General features: G+C 47.4%; 1 protein-coding gene across 3 annotated transcripts in view; it reads right to left on the bottom strand.

The window, feature by feature from the left end:
• Positions 1 to 283: 283 nt before the first annotated feature.
• LOC140659560 (peroxidasin homolog) overlaps positions 284 to 22,634 on the bottom strand; it is a 52,847-nt gene continuing 30,496 nt past the window's right edge. For all 3 annotated transcript variants that reach the window (XM_072879344.1, XM_072879343.1, XM_072879342.1), the window contains 17 exons: positions 21,683 to 21,852; positions 19,340 to 19,457; positions 17,599 to 17,768; positions 16,843 to 17,115; positions 16,591 to 16,707; positions 14,880 to 15,038; positions 13,419 to 13,531; positions 12,010 to 12,166; positions 10,451 to 10,559; positions 9,493 to 9,650; positions 6,716 to 8,219; positions 6,121 to 6,255; positions 5,264 to 5,472; positions 4,368 to 4,482; positions 3,911 to 4,004; positions 3,448 to 3,565; positions 284 to 2,079 (listed from right to left, as the gene is read on the bottom strand). In XM_072879344.1, coding sequence (XP_072735445.1) covers positions 3,470 to 3,565; positions 3,911 to 4,004; positions 4,368 to 4,482; positions 5,264 to 5,472; positions 6,121 to 6,255; positions 6,716 to 8,219; positions 9,493 to 9,650; positions 10,451 to 10,559; positions 12,010 to 12,166; positions 13,419 to 13,531; positions 14,880 to 15,038; positions 16,591 to 16,707; positions 16,843 to 17,115; positions 17,599 to 17,768; positions 19,340 to 19,457; positions 21,683 to 21,852 — 3,697 coding nt within the window. In that variant the 3' untranslated portion in view covers positions 284 to 2,079; positions 3,448 to 3,469. The remainder of the gene's footprint in view (positions 2,080 to 3,447; positions 3,566 to 3,910; positions 4,005 to 4,367; positions 4,483 to 5,263; positions 5,473 to 6,120; positions 6,256 to 6,715; positions 8,220 to 9,492; positions 9,651 to 10,450; positions 10,560 to 12,009; positions 12,167 to 13,418; positions 13,532 to 14,879; positions 15,039 to 16,590; positions 16,708 to 16,842; positions 17,116 to 17,598; positions 17,769 to 19,339; positions 19,458 to 21,682; positions 21,853 to 22,634) is intronic.

Here is a 22,634-nt window from a genome sequence, read left to right as displayed (position 1 = left end):
GCTCTCACTGGCACGCAGGGATGTGTAATTTCTCTGGGTGTTTTTCCCACTTCAGCATGGGGTGAACAGAGGAGGGAGCGCAGAAGGGTTTGCAACACGTGAGGAAGGGACATCCCCTCTGCTGTCCTTCTGCAGCGCTTCTGACAAGTCTGCTCCTCACGTCACGCTCCATCCGGAGGAAAATGGGCTGCTTGGTTATGCATTTAGAGATTATCTGATTAGATCAAGCACCAAACGTTTATGCCTTACTGTTTTGAATGAGGACTTGGTAAACTTGTGGTTTGCAGGAGTCTGGGGACTGATTTACCTTTATTGACCTTTGCCAGATTAGGTTCTCTAGTGGTACAAGCGATAGACAAGCACAGATGATTTATAACATGCAAGGCTTTGGATCTTGATTTGCACCTAAATGAAAGAGTACTTCAAAATGACAAACATCCCTGAGGACTAAATACTGCCTCTGAGCTGAACTTACCAGACATGCATAACACACACTCATCACTGCAAACCTGGCTCTGCACAGGACACACACGCACAGCTCAGAGTCCCACACCAGGAAACAGCTGATAAATCACAACCTTTTTCTAGTATCTTTTTTATTTTCCTATTAAGTTCCAGGAGCATCCCTGCTGCTTTGAATCCCTTTGGTACTATAACACATCTAAAAAAAAAAAAGGGGGGTGGGGGGGGAGAAGAGAAGAACAAGCACGTTCACAAAAGTTTCTGGTCCTTGCACTGGGGGAAGGAAGATGGGAGGACACAGGAAAAGTGAGAAAGATAAGGAAGGCACAGATATCTAATGGATCAAGTATTTTCTCTGTAGTCCCTGGGACCAGCTTACAAGGATGTATTAAAAACCAATCTGTCCACAGATTTGGGGCTGTGGTGGATACACAGGGACTTTAGTTCTAGCACCACTAAAAAGCACCTCCAAAGAGCAACAAAACCAGAAGACCTGTTCAGTAGAGCTGGTTACATAGTCCTGGTTTAGTTGCAGAGCACCTGGGAGCAATAAACACAAACAGCACTTTGCATTCATCCGTATGTCAAATACTGCACATTGTGTTCTCCCGTACTAATTGACAGAAACCAGGAGCTCCCCTCCACTAATGAGAGCACCCATTACATCTAATTATCTGAGGTTCTGTTCCAGGTCCTGTTACGTTTACACTCAAAATACATCTCCCAGCAAAGAGCCTTTTGGGGAAAAAAAAAAAGGAAGATAAACTTAAATCCAATTAATCCCACAACGGGGCAGAAAGTTGGAGAACGCAGGTCATGCCGAGGAAAATGTTTTTGAGCACTGGGCACGTAACGGTAGGTCACTTGCAGGGTCACGTAACGGAGGATGAGCCACTCGTTACCCAACGACTGGCAAAGCACAGCGGCTGATCTCGGCATCGCGGGCGGCCACGGTCTGCTCGTCTGGCATCCCATCCTGAAGCACCCAAACAGCCGGGGGACTTCCCCGGGCCTTGGGTTCACCTCCTCGCTGCTGGTGCTTGCCAGGGCCCTGAGGTTCCTCTTGCTTTCTGTTGGCATGAGAAGATGGCTGGGGGTTTGTTTTGGGTTTCAAGTTTATTTAATTTTCTTTTTTTTTATTTTCAGATTTCTCCAGATGCTTCCTGGCACCACAGTGCATTTGAGAAAAGTTTTGCCTCTTAATGAGTTGTTTCGGTTGGGTGCCCATGGGACATTTCAGACAAGGGGTGGTGGATGACAACAGCATTGCGTGGGAAGAGGAGAAGAGCAGAACAGTGGCACTAAAGCAGCTTCAATTATTCTCCATTTCCTGGGAGCCAAGGAAGAAAGTGGCGTCTCGGCAGACTGCTGGTCTGTCACCATCAAAGAGGGCAGAGCCCATCCCCAGAGGCGAATGGTCCAGGGGCTGAGGGGCTCGTAGACAGTCAGTGCAGAGGGTTCAATACAGGCAGAAGTACAGTCGTCCTGGGACAGGGAGTGGTACAGGAGGTGTAAGAGGAGGCAGAGCATCGTGGGGTCTCGTGGCTGCTGTTTCTGAGCCCTGTAGGAGTGGGTTGGACTGGCTGGTGGAGAGCAGGAGTGCAGGTCACAGGGCACCTGAAATAGAACAGGAAAGCAGAAAACCTCTATGAGAGGCAGCTGGAGGCAGAGCGAGCTGTTTGTACAGCGCCTGGCAGGTCTGGGGCATGCGTGATTGCAGCATGAAAATAGCAACAGCCCTTTAAACCCACAGAAATACTTTTCAGGGACCCTGTAAACCCTCGGGTGCTCTTCGAGGACCTGCAAACGATGGCAAGGAAAAACCAACTCACATGCGTCACACTGCAATCTATGTCAAATTTCTAATGGGCATCGCTGTTCAACTGGAAAATCTATAAGGACCGACACACCAAATCAGACTGGAAAATAGTGTGGCCGGTCTACAGGCTTCCCCTTCTGCTTTCTGCTGAGATTATCAGCACAGACCAGCCTTCACTTGCCCTCTCCTGTAAACTGACTTCCAGAGGATGCTCCTTCTAGTACAGACTGCCTGCTAGAACAACACTTCTGCATAACTCCTCTGCTCCTGTCCCTGGAGTAATCACTTGCAACACATAAAAACCATTAAACACCTCCTCCAGACCAGCAGCTGCCAGCAAGTTGTTCATCCTCTCTTTCAAGGCTGCAGGGATCTCCATGGAGAGCGGGCTAAGGGAGCTCAGTCTGCGCTTTCCGTGCCCCTAAACACAGGGGCCAGAGGCCTTGCAGCTTTCTGCCAGCACCCTGCCACAGCTGAGCAGCAGCAGGAGTCCCCAGGCTGGCAGGCGCTGACAGTGACTTCAAACATGCACTTGAATGTCCTCACTCCCTTGGCTTGAGCTGAGCAAACAGAGGACTGGTGCCTTCAGAAGAGAGGTGCACAATGACTCAGAGGTTGAGGGGGAAATCTCGGCTAATATGTAAGCAAATGATGGATTGCTCCATCTGCCCAGATGTCCTTGTTACCCTGAGGAGGAACCAGTCCATCTACTCCATCACTGCGCTTTGTGAGATCTCTCCCCACAAAGGTCCTTTGGAGGCTGTTGGATTTGGGGTTGGGCTATTAAGTGTTGCTAGAAGAAACCTACCCAGAATCCCAGGAGAATAGGCCCGAGAGACCTCACCCAGTCCACCTAGTCCATCCTATACTTATGTCTTTCCCCATCTTTGACAAACCAGTTCTTAAAAGACCTCCAGGAATGGATACGCCGCAACGTCCCCAGACAACCCATTCCAGTGAGTCACTAATCATTACTGGTAGAAATGAGTGTCTAACCTGCTGCATTTAAGCCTATTACCTCTTGTCCTATTCATCACCGGACTGCTCCATTCCTTTCTGCAACAGCCTCTTCTATATGTGAAGACTGCTCAGGCGTCCCACTGCATGCTCAGCAGCACCACATTGATCCACCTCTTGGAACCCCAGCCCGGAACAAACACACTGACCTTATACGAACAGTCAACATGGTCATCTTTTCCTCCATTTGTCTCCAGTCTTCTTCCCCTGTCCATGCGTGCTGGTGTTCCTGTGGTGCCACCTCAGCTGGCTCTCTAGTGAATTCACCTGGTGGGGACAAGAAAACAGCAGCTCTAAGAGGAGTCTACACCATTGCACAGATAATCTTTAACCTGTCCCAAATACAAGATTAAAGTGCTGGCTCAAGTTACCTTCACCGAGGCTCAAACTTGCGTTTTACCCTCCAGTTGTAGAGGTCTGAGCAAACAGAGCTCTGTTTCATCTCTTCTTTCCCTACTCTACCTCTTCTCTACCTGCTGCTAGTTCCCTGTGATCGCATGGTTGCTCTTGGCTCTGGAGGACACAAGTCACAGAGGCTGCCTGTAGCAAATAGCTAAATCCTGCTCCTGGGGTGACTCCATGGAAGACAAACATTGGGCCACAAAGTTTTACCTGTTTCTGTAAGGAAGCAACTGTTTTCTCCAGTTCAGCCACAAGGGACTCGAGATGCTCTCCGGAGGAAGGGCTTGGAGAAGGCGCCTCATTTCTGGGGTCAGGGATAAAAAATGAAAGGGATTATGCAAACATCTGCTTCCTGGATGAGAGAATCCTCTTGCCTTCTCCAACATCAGCCTCCAAGTAAGTATCAAACAGACAGGCCCAAGCCCCAGATTCACCTGCCAAGAGATGCCAACCAAACAGCCACTCAGCCCAGATATTTAAATATCAGAGTCGGGCTCTGCATTAAAGTGTTGGAGGACTTTGACCGAGCTCAGCATCTATCTACTGAAACACCCCTGACCTCCAGACCTCTGCAGAATGCCACTTTCAAAGGCCTCAATGGACTGAGTTATTAAAACCTTTTCTTATGCTTCATAAAACAGAGGTAAAAGAAGTGGTGATACCACACCTGGGGAAGGCAGGCTTATGCTTGGCAGGGTTTTCTTCTGGGTAGCTGAAGCCAGGAGACCTCTTGCTTCGGAACCGTTGAGAAAGAGCCCTGAATTGCCCGCGTGTCCGGCAGTCTTGGGAAGGAAGGGAAAGTCTGCAGTGAGCATTCATGTTTAACCATGTGGACTGCAGGCAGCACAAGGCAGCGCTGCCCTCCTTCACCATCCACCCTTGACACATCTCTTATGCCGGAGGGGAGGAGGCAACAAAGGTGTGTAGCAGGGCATGCATCACGCATGGATTCCCAGGTCTCAGCTGGACATCTGTACCCAGAACATAGCACAAAGGGACCATGGCAGGATCTGTGGTTTAATGGCAGTTTTACAGACTCCCAAATGAATCTGTGAAGTGATACGTGCTGGGGATCACCATGCCTACGTTCTGTTTCAGTCTCTCCCCCAGGCATGAGCTATGAGCTGCTGCCAGACACAGAAGCCCTCAGCTAGGCGGACCTTCGGCCAGATTCAATGAAGCTAAGAGGCTTCCTAGAGAGGCGGTCGATGCCCCGAGCCTGTCAGTGTTTAAGAGGCATTTGGACAATGCCCTTAATAATTTGCTTTAACTTTTGGTCAGCCCTGAAGTGGTCAGGCAGTTGGACTAGATGATTGTTATAGGTCCCTCCCAACTGAAATTATTCTACTTTATTCTATTCTGTTTTGTTCTGTTCTATTCTATTCTGTTCTGTTCTATTCTGTTCTGTTCTATTCTCCTCCTTGAATCCATTTGTTGACACATGGTTCTCATGGTGTAGCATGAAAATAGCTCCTGGCATTTCATATAAGCTGATGGCATGTGACAAATGCCACCCAGAGCCATCCCCACGTCAGTCAGTGCTAGAGCAGCCTCCTTCCTTACCCTCACAACAGTCCTGCCACAAGCGGAGGTCCACCGCAGGAATCTCTTCACAGCCGACCATGCCCTGCGGATACAACGCCACCCGGAAGACATCTCTCTGGAGCTGCTGGATGTGGTCACTGTTGTCACAGATGACACGAGCAAGGGACGTCTGTCTGATCTGAGTCAGCTGCGCTGGCGTGAAGACTCCAGGATTCTCATACCAAAACCTGCAGTGGGTTGTAATCACAGCATGACTCAGGAGTAGGAGAGGAGGATGGGGAGTGAGGCTGCGAGCGGGAGAAGAGTTCCCCTACATCTGTGTGGCAGCACCCACACCCCTCAAAAAGAGCTTTTATTCTGGTGTCAGGCGGCTGGGAACACGGCCTGCCCTTTTCTGAACCCATGAGCCCCCGTGAGCTGCTGGCTGGAGCTGCAGGGTGCCAGCACCTGCAGGTACAGACCCCTGCAGGGGAATCCCAAGGCTCAGACAGCTCTGCTGTAGCAGGCTGGGACATGGGTGAACAGTGCTCCTGCCCTAAGTGCATCACCAGGCAAAGACGTGTGTCATTCACACAAGCAGCAAACAGGAATTAGAAGGAAGTTCCTGCGGATATTTTCTAGCATTTTCAGGAGAGATTGGGCACATCCTCAATGGTGCCCAGTGTCCTGCAGTGAAATGAGAGTCATTAAATCAGGAAAGGACACACTGACAGTAACTGTGGCAAGTCCTTTTTCAAATGCACTGGACAGAGGAGACCCTTCCTCATATTGTAAGACAACAAATAATCAAAAATTACAGGTTCTGTTCCTCCCTGTATGGAGCAAATCCCCCAAACAGAATACGAAAGACTTTGGGCTGACTCTGATGATAATACCTATCTCCATCCCTCAGCCTTCTGAACTGCGTTATCAACAGACACATCAGCGTTGGTCCAACTCTGGTACCAGGGACAAGATCCTCCACCATCAGCGCTGGAAACAGGTCAATATTTTTGGTAGTTCCATATAAACTGCAGGATAAAAGATATTAAAAAAAAAAAAAAGACTATCAAAGAGCAGAGATAAAATAAATCTGATCACATCATAGGAATTTGTATGCAAGGAACTCATCTGGACAATATTTATAATGGTCTTATCTAAAAGCCAATGGGATAAAGGCCTGCCTTGGAAAGAGGCAGCCAGTGCAGATAGGATGCAGTTTAGTCTCACTGGAAAATAGCTCCAAGGCTCAATCTGCTCCCAAACTACACCACAGCAGTCCCTGATGACATTCCACTCAGAACCAGACTGATCATTTGGAGAGACCTCATTTGTCTTACCCCATTCTTAAACCACAGCTATTACCCTATCTTAACATCTGTGGGTAGCAATATCTGGGAAGGTTATTTGATGGGTGTCCTGGGAGGAGCAGAAACTTTTCACTGACTGATCTCCAGTGATTTTGATGCTTCCAAGTCCAGGCTACAGTACCTCCTCAGCTTTTCCCTGATCTCCAAGTTCTTTATCTCATTTCTGAGGTCCTCAAACTCCTGTGCAGATGAGAGGTTGCAGAAGACCCTGAAGTCGTTGTAAGGTGGGATGCCATGGTCTCGCCCTCTCTGGATGTTGATAGCGGCCAAGTCCAGTGAGACAGAGTGTGCCATGGAGAAGAGTTTCTCCGTCAGCTCCATGTTGAGGAGTTCGGAGGGGACCCGCATTTTCCCAGGAACCCCAAACAGCCCACGGAGGAGGGGGTCAATCCCACCCTCCTGTGTGATCCTGAAAGGGGAGAAGAAGGCCTTGTGCAGGGGGATATGGCCTTGGCGGATGGGCTGGAAGGTTTCGTTCAGCCGGTACAGGATGGGGTTGATCAAGGTGTGCCCGAAGCGGAAGGCAGCAGTGGCAAAGGCGTTGAGAATACCCGCATTGATGTTGGGGTTGTAGCCTTTGTACTCACCCAGCATCTTCATCCCAGCTTCCCCAAGGACCTTGGGGAGCCACTGGGCATAGGTGATATGCTGCATCTGGGCACCCACAATCTTCCGTGCCTCGTGATACAGGAGGTCTCCATCCCAGTGGGGATTGAGGGCCGACAGCTCCATGGCAATGCGGTTGTGCTCCCTGAACCAGAGCGTGTGCATGGCTGTGAGACCCAGCTGCTCATTGGCACGGTGGTCTCCTGCCAGGAAGCACGGCACGGGGCTCTCGTTCTCATCTCTCATGCACTCAGTGGGTGGCCCTACAGCAAAGGGAAGGAGATGCTTCCCTGAGCTGGGCACAGCTTGCCCTTGCTTCAGCAGCCCATTTTGGCTGCTCAGATCCCGCAGCTCCCGCGATTCCTGCTCTGTGCTGCCATAAACATTGGAGGCATCGATGTAAGACGTCAAGTGGTTGATCTGCTCCCTGGCGTAGACGGAGTTCATCAGCAGGGAGGTCATCCCGCTGCCGCACACGGGGCTCGAGCGGACAAAGAACATGCAGCGCCCGTTCCTCACGCGGGGGTCATTGGCAGGGACCATGATGGAGAAGCAAGGCGGGTCATTGCTGCAAACCTCGCTGCAGGGTGCTCCATCTGAGAAGCGGGACATGCTAATGGCTGCCACTGTCTGGTCCATGTCGTGGTCCAGAAACTGCCCCCACTGCATGAGCATGTGCGTGAACTGGTCATCGGGGGTGATGGTCTCGGTCCCGACCATGGCGGTGGAGACAAGGCGCGGCAGAGGAAGGGGCAGGTCCCTGGCATCTTCTGCCAAGGAAAACCCCCGGGGGAGGTTAAATCCATTCTGGTAGGCAGGTTTGAGGAGCCTCTGGAAGGCTGTGAGAGATGCACCCCACATCGGGTGCTGGAGGTTGTTGCACGACCCATCGTGGGTCCTGTACTTCTTGTGGAAACAGATATCCGAGCAGTTTGGCGTGCGGCGGTGGGCAGAGCAGCCCGACAGGTTGGCAATCATGTTCAGGTAGTGAGGTGACACCAAGTCATTGTACCGATAGCCTGCAAAGGTAAAGGCAAAGCACCAGGTCAGACCATGGCCGCTGTAGCCATCCGGTTCCTACCATCCCGTATAAGGGCTCTGTGGGAAACCCGCTGCTGGGATTGTCAGGGTGGCACAGGAAGGCCAGGTCTGTGATCGTGGTGTTGCTATATCATTTATGGAAAGTTAAATGAAGCACAGCACCATAACAGGCCCACAGAGAAGAAAAGAAGGGGAAAAGAGTTTAGTATAAACTGCGCAGAGGCGGAAACCAGAAATGTTGTGACTGGCAGACCAAACTGTGGGGGTGGTCTTGGTCTCCATCCTGGGTTTATTTTACGTCTCTCTGGGTTATTACTGCAACCTCAAGCACCGTCGACCATCCAAACCCTACGTGACAAGCAGCAGGGAAGCTGTGGGTGACTGCCAGGGCGCTACGCCATGCGAAAACGCTGAATAATGCTGTGCTGTGTGGATGCTGACAGGGCAACGAGGAGGAGAGGCTGGCAGTCCGACCAGCCCAGACGAGACCTGCAGCCTGGAGAGAGACTCCTCGCAGCCTGGAATACATCCAGGCAGGCACAGATATTTACAGGCTCCAAATGTACATGCGTGCTACACAATGACTCACACGTATAGGTAGAAACATGCAGTGTATGGGAATGTCTGTTGTATATAAAGGAAGTCCCAGCTACCAAGTTTTGGAGTCCAGCTGCTGGATGCTTGGACCTCACTAGGTATTTTTGGTGTTGCTTTGCTTCGTTGCTTGCTATCTTGCCTCAATAAAAGGAACCTGAATGGCTGGAACCCATCTGAGTTTGTAGCTAAGAGGTCAAAGTAAGTAGAGAGACAGAGGAGTGATATCCCCCTTCCTCTGATACAGCACCCAAAATACTTCAGAGTTTTCGGTATTTTTCTCGTTGCCACTTGGAGGGCAGGAAACATCTCTGACCATGCTGCTGAGGGACTGAACCTCAGATCCACAAAGGTACTCCTTTGTGAGTTAGATGGCTAAATATTTTTAAAGATTAGGGCTTTCATAGTCAGTCAGGAAATCTTTAGCAAAACAGGGAACTGAACCACTTTCCTGAGTACGAGGTTGGTATGGTAACCACAAGACCAGCCCTCCGGCTGTTACGAAAACCACGAGATGTAAGAGAGCATTGCAACCCAGACAACACGTTTCTTGACATACCCAAATTTGCACTTTTTAAACTTTCTGGATGTCTACACATTGTTGTTGTAATTTAATCCTACGCACAAAGTTAAGAAGGGAAATAAAATCTCTCCTACCTGTGACATTCATATCCACGATTAGACCTTGTTGCACGTGTTCCTGAATCAGCTGCAAGGTCCTTTCAAAGATCTCACCTGCCCTGGCTGTTTCAAGGGTGTAGGGGTCCCGGGGGTAACGGAAGAGAGCCAGCAAGTCATTGGGCGTCTTGGGGCGTCTGTTTCAAGGAATTAGAAGCGATACAGCGACATTAAAATAAATAGACTCTGTTCAGAGCAATGAGACTCTGCAGGCAGGAATCAGGCTCTAAGCCTGGTCTGGTGCCTGACCGCCAAAACTAGTGTATCAGAATGATGTGGCTTGCCTGCATATTGCAGGTGATTAAAGAAAGGATATTTTTCCCAGGAAAATACACATATTTATTTCCTCAGCATCTCTGGTTTTTTCTGCTATAGTAATTTATTTTTCACTTTTCAACAGCTGAAACCCAGAGATTTTGGGTTTGTACAAACTACCTACTACTTAATACAAACTACCTATCTTTTCAATAAAAACATATATTGGGGTGGAAGAGGAGGGAATTACCATTCACTCAGGAAGTAATTTTTCATTGAGGAAATGGTTAGAATTATTATATTATTATTTCTGTTCACCCTACACAAAGTCAGTTGCATTTATAAAATGACTATGCTGATTATTTTCTTTTCTATGCGCTGTCTCTGGAGCCGACTCCAGCTGACAAAATGCACGTTGCAGATATAAGTGACATAAGAAGTGATATTCTTGTATCAGATACTCGTGTATCAGATTTTTCCAGAATCCCAAATGCCTGTTATGAAGCCCTATCACATCCTTACAGCTACGTGGTGCAGCTTCAACCTCCAGTACTCGAAACAATACCGTAGCTTTCATTTGCGGATTGTCAACGATAAAATGAGATTTGAGAAAGTTTCATTCATTGTCTCTTTTATCTCTTTTCTGCTTCAAGTCTCAGATCGTGGTGCTTCACACGCTTACTTGCTAAACAGCTCAGTGCGTGTTGAATTGATGGCGTGGTCCACGCTGCTGATGGCTTCCCGTATCGACGTGGCTACAAACGTGTCGCCGCTCCGACCGACATCTGTGGCTTTCCAAAGCAGAAAGAAAGAACAAAAAATTCTCAGTCTACTTTGATATTAATTTGTCTTTCAAGCTCAAGAAAATCTGTGTATCTGTACAAGCCCCATAGTAACTCCACTGCAGGTCGAACTCCGTTTCCATTTGCAACATAAACACCACGACACTTTTGTTTTAAAAAACAGATATTCTGAAGAAGAAATTAACTGCCTGAAAAAGAAGGTGACTTTTTCAGGAGATGGCTGTGGAACACATATTCAGAGTTTGCTCCTGTACAGCTTTGCAAATAAATGCCTGTTGTGGTTGGTGGTTAAACTGGAAAAAGAAAATGTAAAAAATCACAGCCAGTTAACCCAAAATAATGTATTTACTTCCCACAAAGGAAATTTCTAAAATTCATTAAATTCATTTGAATGTATTGCTCATACATTAATTTTCCATTTGTGGAACACCTCTAATTCAGTTCAAATTTAGTGTTAACACATCAGATACATCATTTTAAAGCAAAAAAGAAAGCCGTTGTTTGAATACCTTCATAAGTAAACACATGAATTCTTAAAAATTACTACAGAATGCATTTTTTAAGCCAGGGCCTTTGTCACAGCTGAACAAACCAGCTCCCATTTGGCTACTGGCGTATGCAATAGCCAGCTGGAAAATGAGGTACCAATCAAGAATAAATCACAGAAATTATCTTATGAATAATTTCAAACAACAAAGAAATTTCAGCTTGTTCTCAGCTCCTTGCACACAAACCCTGTATAGAAAATGATACTAAATTCACCTAATAAGCTACTCACTATTCATGCTGGTTATTCCTGCGTGCTTGAGGAATAGCCCTCTACTTATATTTTTAACCTTATTGCTTGCCTTTGATTTTTTTCCCTTGCCAGTTCTTCCTTACCCTCCAAGAAGTACAATTTCCACTCTTGACCTCTGGTTTGAGTGCTAGTCCTCTTTATTCATTACAGCTCCCCTAATGCACAGAGCAGTAGCTTGAAAACGAGTGACTTATTTCCCATCCTCAGGGGACTGAGCAAACACTTAAAACCCTGCATTTGCAGCGACAACGTTGTTCTCCTTCTCCCTCCCCTGGTGTGCGAGGTTACGGTCAGACGATGACTTGTGAGCGTGTTGGCACATTTTAATAAGTTTCTCCCTCCCAGCAGAGGCAGTAACTACACGCACGCCGACAGCTCGGCTTGCAGGAGGCAGTTTAAGACAACACCTTTGGCTTTGCAGGGAGCAATTGCAGCTCAGCTGAGAAAACAGCAAGGAGCAGATGGGAGGTGCATGGGCTTTCACAACTGAGCGGCTCCAATCACACCTGCGAGGGACCTGTTTGCAAAGAAGCTAAAGAAATAGGAGTTATCTGTTCGAAGTGTAGATGTCAACACAGCATAGTCCCTCCTTACACAAGAGCAAGAGAAGACTCAAGGGAACCACAGGAGATACCCTACCAGTGATGGTGAGCTGCATGGCGCTGGAGGTGAAGCCAAAGGGGTTTCTTGCTATGCATTCATATCTGCCTTGGTCAGCCACGCCGAGGTCTTGAATGGAAAGGGTCCCATCTTGGCTTACGTGGAACTTGCCACTCTCTGTGATCTGGATGCCCTCCTGTTGCACCATCAAAAGACAGAAAACGTGTCAGGCTACGGAAAGCTTCCCATCACCCCAGCCTTCAGCCTATTCAGCAAACCCACAGATGGATGCAATGAACCAATGTGGCCACCAGATGTTAGCATTGCTCTTCCAAAGAAACCAGAAAGCCATCCAAGGACATCTGCTTCTGCCTGGACCTACTGCGAGGAAGTCTTTGCTCAGCTCCTTCACCCTGGTCCACCTCCAGGCACACACTGCAGGGCACAGACATCCCATGCATTTCTCTGCACTTCTTACAGATGGGCTGGCTGGAGCGAGTGCTGTGCCCTGATGCTGTCACATAGATAAGTCTAAAAGTCTTCGGTTTTGGGACAACCTGAAACTGATGGATTTTTGCTGGCCTTGAACTGTAGATACCAGCTTTTGCTGGCTCTGGGCAGCATTGCTGATCAAAGTGCTGCGAGCAGCAGCTCGCTCAGACCCCACCTCTCAACCTGGCTGGTGGCTTCAGGTTTTACTTGTTTATTCTCCTATTTCTTAACATCTTTCTGCTGCCCTCCCAGGCTCTTTTCTTCTGCTCCCACTGTTGGCTGGAGCCCAAGGCAAGCTGCAAGGTCACCTTCCACGAGACCTCCGCAGGATAACTGAGGCTCAAGCATTTTCCCCTCTAATTTGTTCTGTGCCTGACTGTGCTCAAAGGCAGGGCAGGTCCCAGGGAAGGTCACAGGTATTGTACTACGGCACAGCAGGAAAAAGTCTGAAGAGCTTCATCTAATGAATTCTTCAAAAGAGCAGCCAGGCTGCAGCATGATTGTGAGGGATTGTGGCTTTGCCCCATCAAAGCTGGAGCCAACCAGCATCATCCAGTTCCACCAGTGGGAATCCTGGAAATAAGGACAAACTACTTAGAAAAAAATCCATTTTCAGTTTTTTCCAGGAATAGTCAATCAAGCGTTTCTAACATCCTGGAAGGTCACTGGCTTCAAGTTACTTGTTTGGAAGTAAGAACAAGAGAAAACAGGAATGTGCATTGCAAGGCTTCGAGCCTGAGAAAGAGCAACATTCTTTTAGACCATTAAAAACCCCAAATCAGTGGAAATGTTGGTCCTTAAATTTTCATCAAACACAATTTCTTCCATGTGTATTGCACAAACTGTTTTAACTAGTTGAGCTGGGAGAGGTGTTTAACGAGAGAGTTGTTTAATGCCCCTACGGAAGAGCCATCCTGCTTCCCGGTGTCTGTTGAGTACATGGTACCATCTCTTACTTTGACCCAGGTTATGGTGGGCCGTGGATCTCCTTGGGCGGCACAGGTAATGGCAACATCCTGGCCTGTCTCTGCCACCACGTCTTGAGGGGGATGAAGGAACACGGGTATCACTGTGCAACACGGGGAAAAAAGTCACAAGTGCAAGAAATGCATCAAGGAAAATAGAGAAATCTGCATGCAAAACATCTCAGCATGGGCAAACCAGAGCTGCTGGGCTCTTTCTGCTGTTGCAAGGGCTCTTCAAAGTGTCGGTTTACCCGTGCTCTCTGTCTCTCTACCAAGTCCTTTGTCATTTACGTTCATTATTTTCTGCTCCTGTGTGTCTCTACTCGGGGCAATTACATAGGAATGTGCTGGGTTCTCTGTCATTTAACATCGTCAATTCAAGGGCTTTCTAGAAAAGATGCTTTAGCTGAAACAAGGATCGTGAATTGATTCAGGAATTATCGGATGAGGCTCTCTGGCAAGTGTTAGTCAAGTCAGATTAAATCATTACATTGGTCTTGCTGGTCTTAAAATATTCTGTGAATTCTGTGCTTGAAGCATCACTAATTTCATGTTTCTAGATAGTTTCCTTCCCTTCAGTCTACTATTAGTAAAATTCTGCCACGTTTGTGAAGAAGCAGGGATGTTCGCTTATTTAGAGCGATTATTTATATGGGAACAAAAAGGAAAATAAAAACATGAAAGCATTCCTGTGCGCCTTGTATTTTACATAGGCTTGATTTTAGAATACCTAAATTTAGGTTGAACCTATGACCCGGTAGCTAATGTTTAAGACAAACGCATCTGGAGCCAGAGTTAAATCTTCCTGAGAAGGAATCAGGATTTTTTTCAGAATATTTCATTTTTAAAAGAATCTTACAATTCATTCTGTAGGAAAGCCAAAACTCAAAAATAGTAAAAAAAAAGATTACTAAGCATTTAATTAACACAATCTTTTGTAAGTTCTCAGACATAAATCCTTTGTTTCCTTATTTACCAAAATAATGTTCTTAATAACAACTCCCAAACACCTTAAAGGGCCCCATTTTTCTCTCAGACTGGCCAGCTATCAGAGCTCGTCTGATAGGCGTTAAAGGTCATTTCTGATCACATAACCCTGCCCTAGTGTTTATTTGTGCAGATGCCAACCAATACCGTCCCAGTCCCTGGCCACACCAGATGATTTTCATTCCCACGGTTATACTTTTTCTAGACTACCAGATAAATTTTCAAGGAAAACTGAAGCAGCTTCTTCCAATTTACAAATCTTGGCACTCTGGAAACCTCTTTAAAGTTTCCCACCAACTGATGGAGCTCTCGGGGCTAGATGTCTGCTCCCAGGCAAAAGCAAAACCCCATCCCATAGGAACCAGGGCAATTCCCTGCCTTGTCAGACAGTGTGTTATATACCATCATGTTGACTTAATAAACCCATCTGCCAGCCCTTATTTCCCCACAGCCTCACCAGCTTACCTCGTGGGGTCACCGACAGCTGCACCGGGAGGGTCCTCACTCCGATGGCACTGATGGCATGGCATTCGTACTGGCCTTGGTCATGCAAAGCAACCCTCATCACCCGCAGGGTACCCGTGGAGAGGATGCTGTGCCTCCGGTCATTCGGCAGTGGCCCACCTGGTCAAACAAGCAGTGTGATTTGTTAAATGTCTGTGAGATTTCTCTTCCCATCACTGGAGGTATCTGTGTGACAGTTAAAAATTTCATTTCCTTCCCAACATGACATCAGCCACCCGAAATACCACCTTCATCTTGCTAAGTGAGGAACAGGACAGATGCTGCTCTTCCCACACCCAGGATCGTGACTGAGTTGTCTCATCTAAGCAAACGGAAAGGAGCTGGTACCCTTTTTCTTTCCTCATAAGCCTTTTCTTAGTGCAAACTGCAGATTTACTGACACCTGATGGATAGCAAATCTGTGTTCAATTATCCAAACTGGCTGCTTAATCAAATAAATAGAAACATTTAGCATTTGGTATTTTCATTTTCTTTGGTTTGGAAACTGCGTTGTTTCAATATTTCCTCTATTTAAGGAGAAAAGTTCAAAATTAAAATGCTTTACCAAACCCAAACAAAATTATTAGAACTTCTCAGTTTAGCAACTTTTTTTTTTAATATTCCATTTTCCTCCAAATAAGGACACTATTCATCCCAAATAGCAAAAGGAATCTGAATCCTCCCCACACTGTCAAAAGAGGCTTTGGGAACGAGCGATGCTCCATCACTTCTCCTCCTCTTGTTCTTAGCATGCCTTCTGTGAAAGCACTGTAAAGCCTGGTTGCTCTTTGGATTGCTGAGTGACCTAGCAAACCTGGTTACAAAGCAGTTATTAACCTTACTTCTTGTCACTGTGCTCCTTTCCACATCTTTAAGAGATATCTTCTGAAATCGGGCAGTGGAGGAAAACAGGTTAAAGGAGATGGAGAACATGCTGGTGGAGGAGAATTTCAACTGGTTCTTCTTAACTCCGCATCAGGGCTATTGCTGTGGAAGCTGGAATACAATAGCCATGAATTCTCCACAGCACTAAACCATTAATTATGGCTCGTGAAGCATAAGGAAAAGTTGGAGGGCCTCTGGGCCAAGCATTACTGGCTTCTGTCCCAGAAAGTGTTGGATGGGATCAGTTCAGTGGAGCCAGCGCTAACACTCATCCGAGACTTTAAAAGTTCACCACCACCTGTTGGCCCAAAATGGTTTTTCCTAAGCTAAAAGAAACCTCAGAGGTGTGTCAGCGATGAACAATACTCTCCAGCAATGCACTCCCCAAGAGGAGCAAATCAATTACAGTGATGGAGAGCTGGTACATGGTGATACCCACCGACTTGGAGTGTCCAGACCCTGCCTTTTCAAAGGAGGTAGGAAGCCACCGCAGGAGGAAGTTTGAGGCTTTCCACTGGTTTCATGCTGATGAAAACCAACACACTCCTTCCTTCTGACATGATGACTTAGTGTGTCAAAGACCTAAAAGGCTCCTTCCCCAGTGTTTAACATCATCCTTGGTGATCTACAACATACCTCTTAGGGTGACTAGGTCTGTGCTGACCACCATCTGTCCTGTGTCACCACTCAAGTCATTGCCCTGGACCAGCAGCTCGACTGCTCTCACCCACACCCCGTGGATGGTGGCATGGGAGAGAAAGAAATTGCGAGTCAAGTGAGGCGGTACCTGCCCTTGTCCAGGCAATCACGGGTGGAGGGTGACCTTCGGCAGAGCAGGGGAAATCCACGCTTTGTCCCTCAGTTACTGTCTGATCAGTGGGGGTGAGGAGAAACCTGGGAGAATCTGGAGGGGAAAGCAATGACTGAGCAGCAGAAAAAACTCAGGCAGCAAGATCGGGTTAATTCTCAGTTCATGGGAGCAAAACCAGCCACAGGGCTTAAATACACCCAGAAATGTCATCAGCCTGGGACTCCTCACCTTGCACTATGATCCTTGCTGTCGCCTGGATGGATCCCTCGGTGTTGCTGGCATTGCAGTGGTACTGCCCCTGGTCTGAGAAGGTGACGTTCTGAATGAAGAGTCCTCCAGAGCTGGTGATAGCGAAACGGGAATCCTGTGGTAAAGGAGAGCCTGTGCCAAGGGTCCAGCTGATGCGAGGGTGGGGGTGCCCAGAGACCCCACACTCCAAGGTGACGCTTTCTCCAATCAGCACTTCAGTGTTCTGCGGCTGGATCACAAAAGTGGGCTTGGCTGGAAGGAAACGAGTGCTTCAGAAACCACAAGCTCTGCTGCCTGCTCAGTAACAGGCAGACATTGCTTGGACTCCTCATGCAACCCAGCTGACAGTCACCTGGCTCTTCCCTGACCTCCAAATCCTTGCTGTGAGCAATTCCCCCAGCGCTACTTCTTCCTATCACCTCCCTATCCCAGTCACTTCGTGCTAGAGCATCCCCACCCCTGTGTCCCCTTCACCCTTGATACCTCTGTGCTGCAGAATTCATCCCAGCCTCCAAACTCCCTCCCCAGCCACAAATTACCTTCAATCTCTAAACCCCCAATTTCCAATGCCCACAAAGGAACCCCCTTACAGACCACACTACGCTGTTAGCCACTCTCTTCCCCAGCACACCAAGAACATCTTGGCACATACAAAGCTGGGACTGACTCTGATTTAGCTCCACTCCCGGCCCCAACCCGAGTTGGTCCTTCAAGGGGTGCACAAGGCTCAATTACATGGGGTGCCAAAATAGCGCAGAACGACTTCTTGTGTCTTGACCTCCCCAGCTATGTTCTTGGCCATGCACTGGTAGATGCCTTTGTCCGACTCCTTGGTATTCTGGATCATCAGGGTACCATCTTGCAACAGGTTCAGGCGGTTGTCATCTTTCATGTCAATCTCGTTACTGAAAAACAGCCACAAACAGGCAAAATCTGAAAGGAGTAAAGACTGGTGGTCTTCCCCTGAGCTGCTGGGGGAGTGGTGGGGCTTTGCATGCATTGCAGTAAATTGGTGTTCCTTGGAGCTATTCTGAGACTTCATGAAATTTATAGCAAGAGTTATGATTTACAGCACTGAACTTCAGCTCCAGCTCTGATTTACTCCCTGGGTGAGCTACTTTTTCTCTCACCACTGATTACATACGACATTTACAGCCCATCAGGAGAGCATACTGTTCCCATGCAATAGCATTGTTGCTATTGTCAGGGCGTCTAGGCCCAGAAAGCTTGTTCCCATTATTTACTAAGTGCAAATATAATAATGAATTAATATTGTTATTGTGTGCAGCCATTTCTATTCGAACGGGCTCAAAGGCCTCAGGGGGGCAAAAACCTCTGAGTAAGTCACTGTGGGACCCCAACACAGCTTGGCCTCCAACCCAACCCGAGAGCTGTGAAACATCCTCCTTCTTTCTACAATGACCTGCGACTCCTGGATCTCAGCCCACGGCAGAAGGTCCCACTGCTGCATCCCATTTGTCCCAGCACGAAGGAATCTTGGATGGCTGCAGAGGATTGAAAAGGGAGAAGGGACCTCTCTCCCCCTAGGACAAAGGCTGAATCCACTATGCAAACTAATATGCTTGCTGGGCATTTATTTAATTCCCCTGATGTCTCCTCACTCTAGTCACATCTCGTTTGTGGAACATTTATTATCATTACCCCTCTTACAATGCTATCTTTGGGAGCCTGCCAGCATTTCCCTAACAAAACCTTCCTTCCAGGGGACTTAACTCAGCCATAAACTTTTGCTCTGTGCTGAAACTCTGCCTGCTGGGGAGTTAGCTGAAGAAGCATACATTGATCATTTTTATTAATAACAGAGCTCTGTTCAGGCTCCCACAGACAAGAAGCTCGTAAAGCAGCAAAGTAACTTCACTTCCACAGTGGGTAACTGCTTGAGCACAGAATATTTTATTGTGTAGCATTTCCCAGAATCACTTTGGCATCTAGCATAGCCATATATTTTTTCAGTGTTGCTGTATAGAATGATAATCTATACGCTGCTTTGCAAGGTCTGTCTTTCAGTGGAGACCAGTGATTTCTCCCTTTGACAATGAGCCATTCTCCCAGCACGCTAGGCCTTCAAGTGAGAAAAACGTAGAGACTAGAAGCATTTCAGCAGTTAATAAATGGCAAGCATGGTGGCTTAGAGCAACATGAAATACTAATTTTATTTTATTTTCTGATCAAAAGACAATTGCTTTCAGCCTGCAGAGTATGTTTATGGGAAAGTTATAAGCTCTTGGAATCCATTACAAATGCAGATGAAACATTTCAAATGCAGATGAAAACACCACTTGGATTACGTGGTCACCAGAGAATGCTATGAAAAGGAAGGTAAATACAACTCATGGAATATCCATTTCTTTTTTTTTATGTTGCGTGAAACAGCTTTTGTAATTACAGGCAGTCACTGAAAAGGCTCAGTGCTTGAAAACCTTTGCTACCCCAGGGCTCGTTGTGTGTGACTTACTTGTTGTGCAGCCAAATAATCGCAGGCTTTGGGTTGCCTTCTGCCCTGCAGGTGAAATAAACTGTGTTTCCCAAGAGGACGTCGACATCGTGGGGTTCTGAGGTTATGCGAGGCCTCTCTGCAAAACACCATTTTAACACAACCCAGTCTAGAGCAGCACAAAACCACCTACAGCCCAACCGGGGAGTAGTGGGTAACGCAACACCCGTCCTGCGACCCCTGCGCAAGCAGGGACCAGCAGAGCCCTAGGCACAACGGCATCCACTCAGAGCCACCAACATCAGCAAAAACGATGTCAGGGGGGGAACAGCATCATTCATCTGAGCTCGATAAAAGCCCTGGAGAATCGAAGTGGCTGTTCCTATTGCCAGGATGTCGGGCAGTGGATCAGCTCCCCACAAATCCCCAGGCAGCACTGAGAAAAAACAGACCTGGCTGTACACTGGTTCACTATAGCTGCCCTAAGGGTTGGTCCCTGGCTCCCCCAAAATAAGCGAAGAAGTCTGTGGCATCCTCACGTGGGTTGTTTTTCTGCCCCGGCAGCCTGCTGCTCTCAGCAACTGCCTGCTCCATCTGAACATAGTGCCAGCTCTCTGCAAATCACACCACTTCCCTTTCGACAGGATTTCATTCATTATGTCCCTAATTCATCAGCCGACCCCTGTTCAACCAAGCCTTTCGCTATGTGCTTCACTTTAAGATGTACTTAAGCACTAAGCAAGTTAAACATTTAAAGGATGTGCTAAAATAGGAAGGAATTTACGTATATGGTCTGGAGCACTTGATTTTGATTCAGCAGAATACTCACCCATCTAACAATCTGTACGCGCACCAGTAATCCAGTAAAACCAGCTGGATTATTCATAAGATTAAGTGAGAACCTGCCATTTTTTTCCAGTGGAAGGTCTGTGCCCTTACTCCTTAGACCACAAGCCAATGGGTTGGCAACCAGCCTCCACGATGCCAGCGCAGGACCAAACCCGCCACAGCCCCATGGTACAAAATACTGATCCAGTGCAGATTTGCTCCGCTGGTTCACATCTGCTAAAAAGTGGTGGGCTAACCTGATGCCAGCAGGCTTCGTACTGACTCAGATATCAGCTGCCTGCATCATTAGAGCTTTACGCTGAATTATGCGCCATTTGTCTTCCCCAGCTGGCACAATACCAGTGTAAAAGCCTAATGCCAGCAAAATATTCCCACCAGGTCCTCTGGCTAATTTGACAGACATCCCACTGTGCACCCATGCCTAAACCAGAACAAATTTACATTAATGGCTGTACTGTGGCACCGGGTGTGTGTCGGGGACAGCTCGTTGTGCAGCACATCCACTTGCAGCGGGTCCCCTCCACGTGTCCCCAGCTGCTTTCTCTAGACCATTCCTATTCCTCCCTGTCCCTCAAGGTTACAGACCCATTTCTGCCAATTCAACTCTTTGCATGGCTGTGCCCTAAACTAAGCTGTGAAATGGTCAAGATTTTTTTTTAAATAATAAAATCATAGGAGAAAAACAGAATGCAAGGGAGAGTTCTTCAAAATCGAGCTGATCTCACACATCTGGCTCACAGCTTGGCCACGCACACAGCTGGACTGGCATATCCAGAAGGGATGCTAATAGCTGGCCTGGGCGAGTGGGAACATTGCAATCTGACTCTACCAGCAGTGAATTATCAGGGAACCACAGCTAACGCTTGTGCCATCCTCTGCCGATGACTGCACTTAAAAGTCAGAATTTTGTCTTTTTCTATATGAAAATCTGGAATATTTAACTACGGAATTCCTATCTATAAATATCTATATTTAACTTTGGAATTTTTCAGAACAAAACCTTTCATTTCAAAATGGCATTTTTCAGTGAGAAATTACCTAAATTTAAAGAATAACAGCTTAACAAACACAGTACATTTCCACAGTCAAACAAAGCATTCAGCTACGTATCTACTAAGAGTTTGCTTAGGTTTTCAGTTGTATTTCCAGCCACTGCAGCTCTCCCAGTGTTCCCCTTCTGTTCAGCCTAATGCAGGACTTTTCCTCTGGTTGCTGGTTTAGCCACTGACCGCAGCAGGTCCTTTGCTGGCCCTACTCTGTCTAAACACCAAGACGACGCCTGCCAGCCAAAACAGAGCTGCTTTCAACTCCCATGCAACTGTCAGCTTGCTCTGCATTATCCTGATAACTTGTGTGACCCCACTGGGACTTTCCCATTTCAGCAGTAAAAGGAGGGAGAAAGCAGGGTGCCAGGACAGGGAAGAGGGAGGAAGAGGGTGGGAGGAAGCAATCGCTAGATGAAAGCCCAACTCCACGGACTGGGGGTGGCCGGTGGAGGGGTTTGACCTTGCTCACCGCAGTTAAACTCCTGGGTGGTCAAGGTGACGATGGAGCGCCCGTGCAGCTCCCGAGGAGCCTCGCAGGTGGCGGCTGTCTGGATACTGCCCTGCTCAGCGTATTTCTTCAGCAGCTCAGCCAGCCACATCAAGTCGCAGTCGCAAAGCAAAGCGTTGGAGTCCAGCCGCCTGCAAGACCCAAAAAAAGGCATTTCATTTCCCAGCCTCTGACTGCTGCCTCCTTCTCCAGGATGCAGGAGGGGAACAGTCCTCCGGTGTGAAGTGTCACCTGGCTGTTCCTCCCTGCATTTAATTATATCCCAAATGAAAATCTGAGATATTTCATTCCCACAATGTTTAAATAGGATGCTTAACCAAGTCAGAAGGATTTCGTTGAAAAACTAACATTACCCATCAGCCATTCCAGTTTCAAATGAAAATTATTCTGTTAAACTGGATTATGCATTTTTGGCTTAATTTGAGACAAAGAGAGACACTGAAATATTGGTATTTCCCACAGGATGAAGATTTCAACTTTTACTGAATTCTATAACAACAGCAGATAACACTGCCTCTGTTAGAGCTCCATTCTCTTTTAGCTCAAATAAACTCCCCCTTGATTTTGGTGTTCATTGGATCAATCTCTTTCTGTGACCAGCTGCTAGAGGTTGTAGCATTTCTGCACAACTGTAAAAACTTTTATTACTGCAACGTACGCCTGAACCATGCCGCATGGAGCACCAGTGACCTCCCAGGGCACCCATGCTTTTCTCATTCCCATGTGCAGTGCTATGCATAAGGATAAATAAAGACTATAGGGGGATTAGGTGATGCCTCCTTCCCCACTGACAGTTTTACAGTAGATGGGTCAGGGCCATGGAAAAAAAACATGGAAGAAAGGTCTAATGTTTCCAGAGACAAACATTTGAGAATGTGAGATTTCGCACGAGGCCATGACACAGCATTTTATA

The sequence above is a fragment of the Ciconia boyciana genome, chromosome 14 (genome assembly GCF_034638445.1).
Source record: "Ciconia boyciana chromosome 14, ASM3463844v1, whole genome shotgun sequence".
Classification (NCBI taxonomy): Eukaryota; Metazoa; Chordata; class Aves; order Ciconiiformes; family Ciconiidae; genus Ciconia; species Ciconia boyciana.
This window is presented reverse-complemented; position numbering and strand designations above follow the sequence as displayed.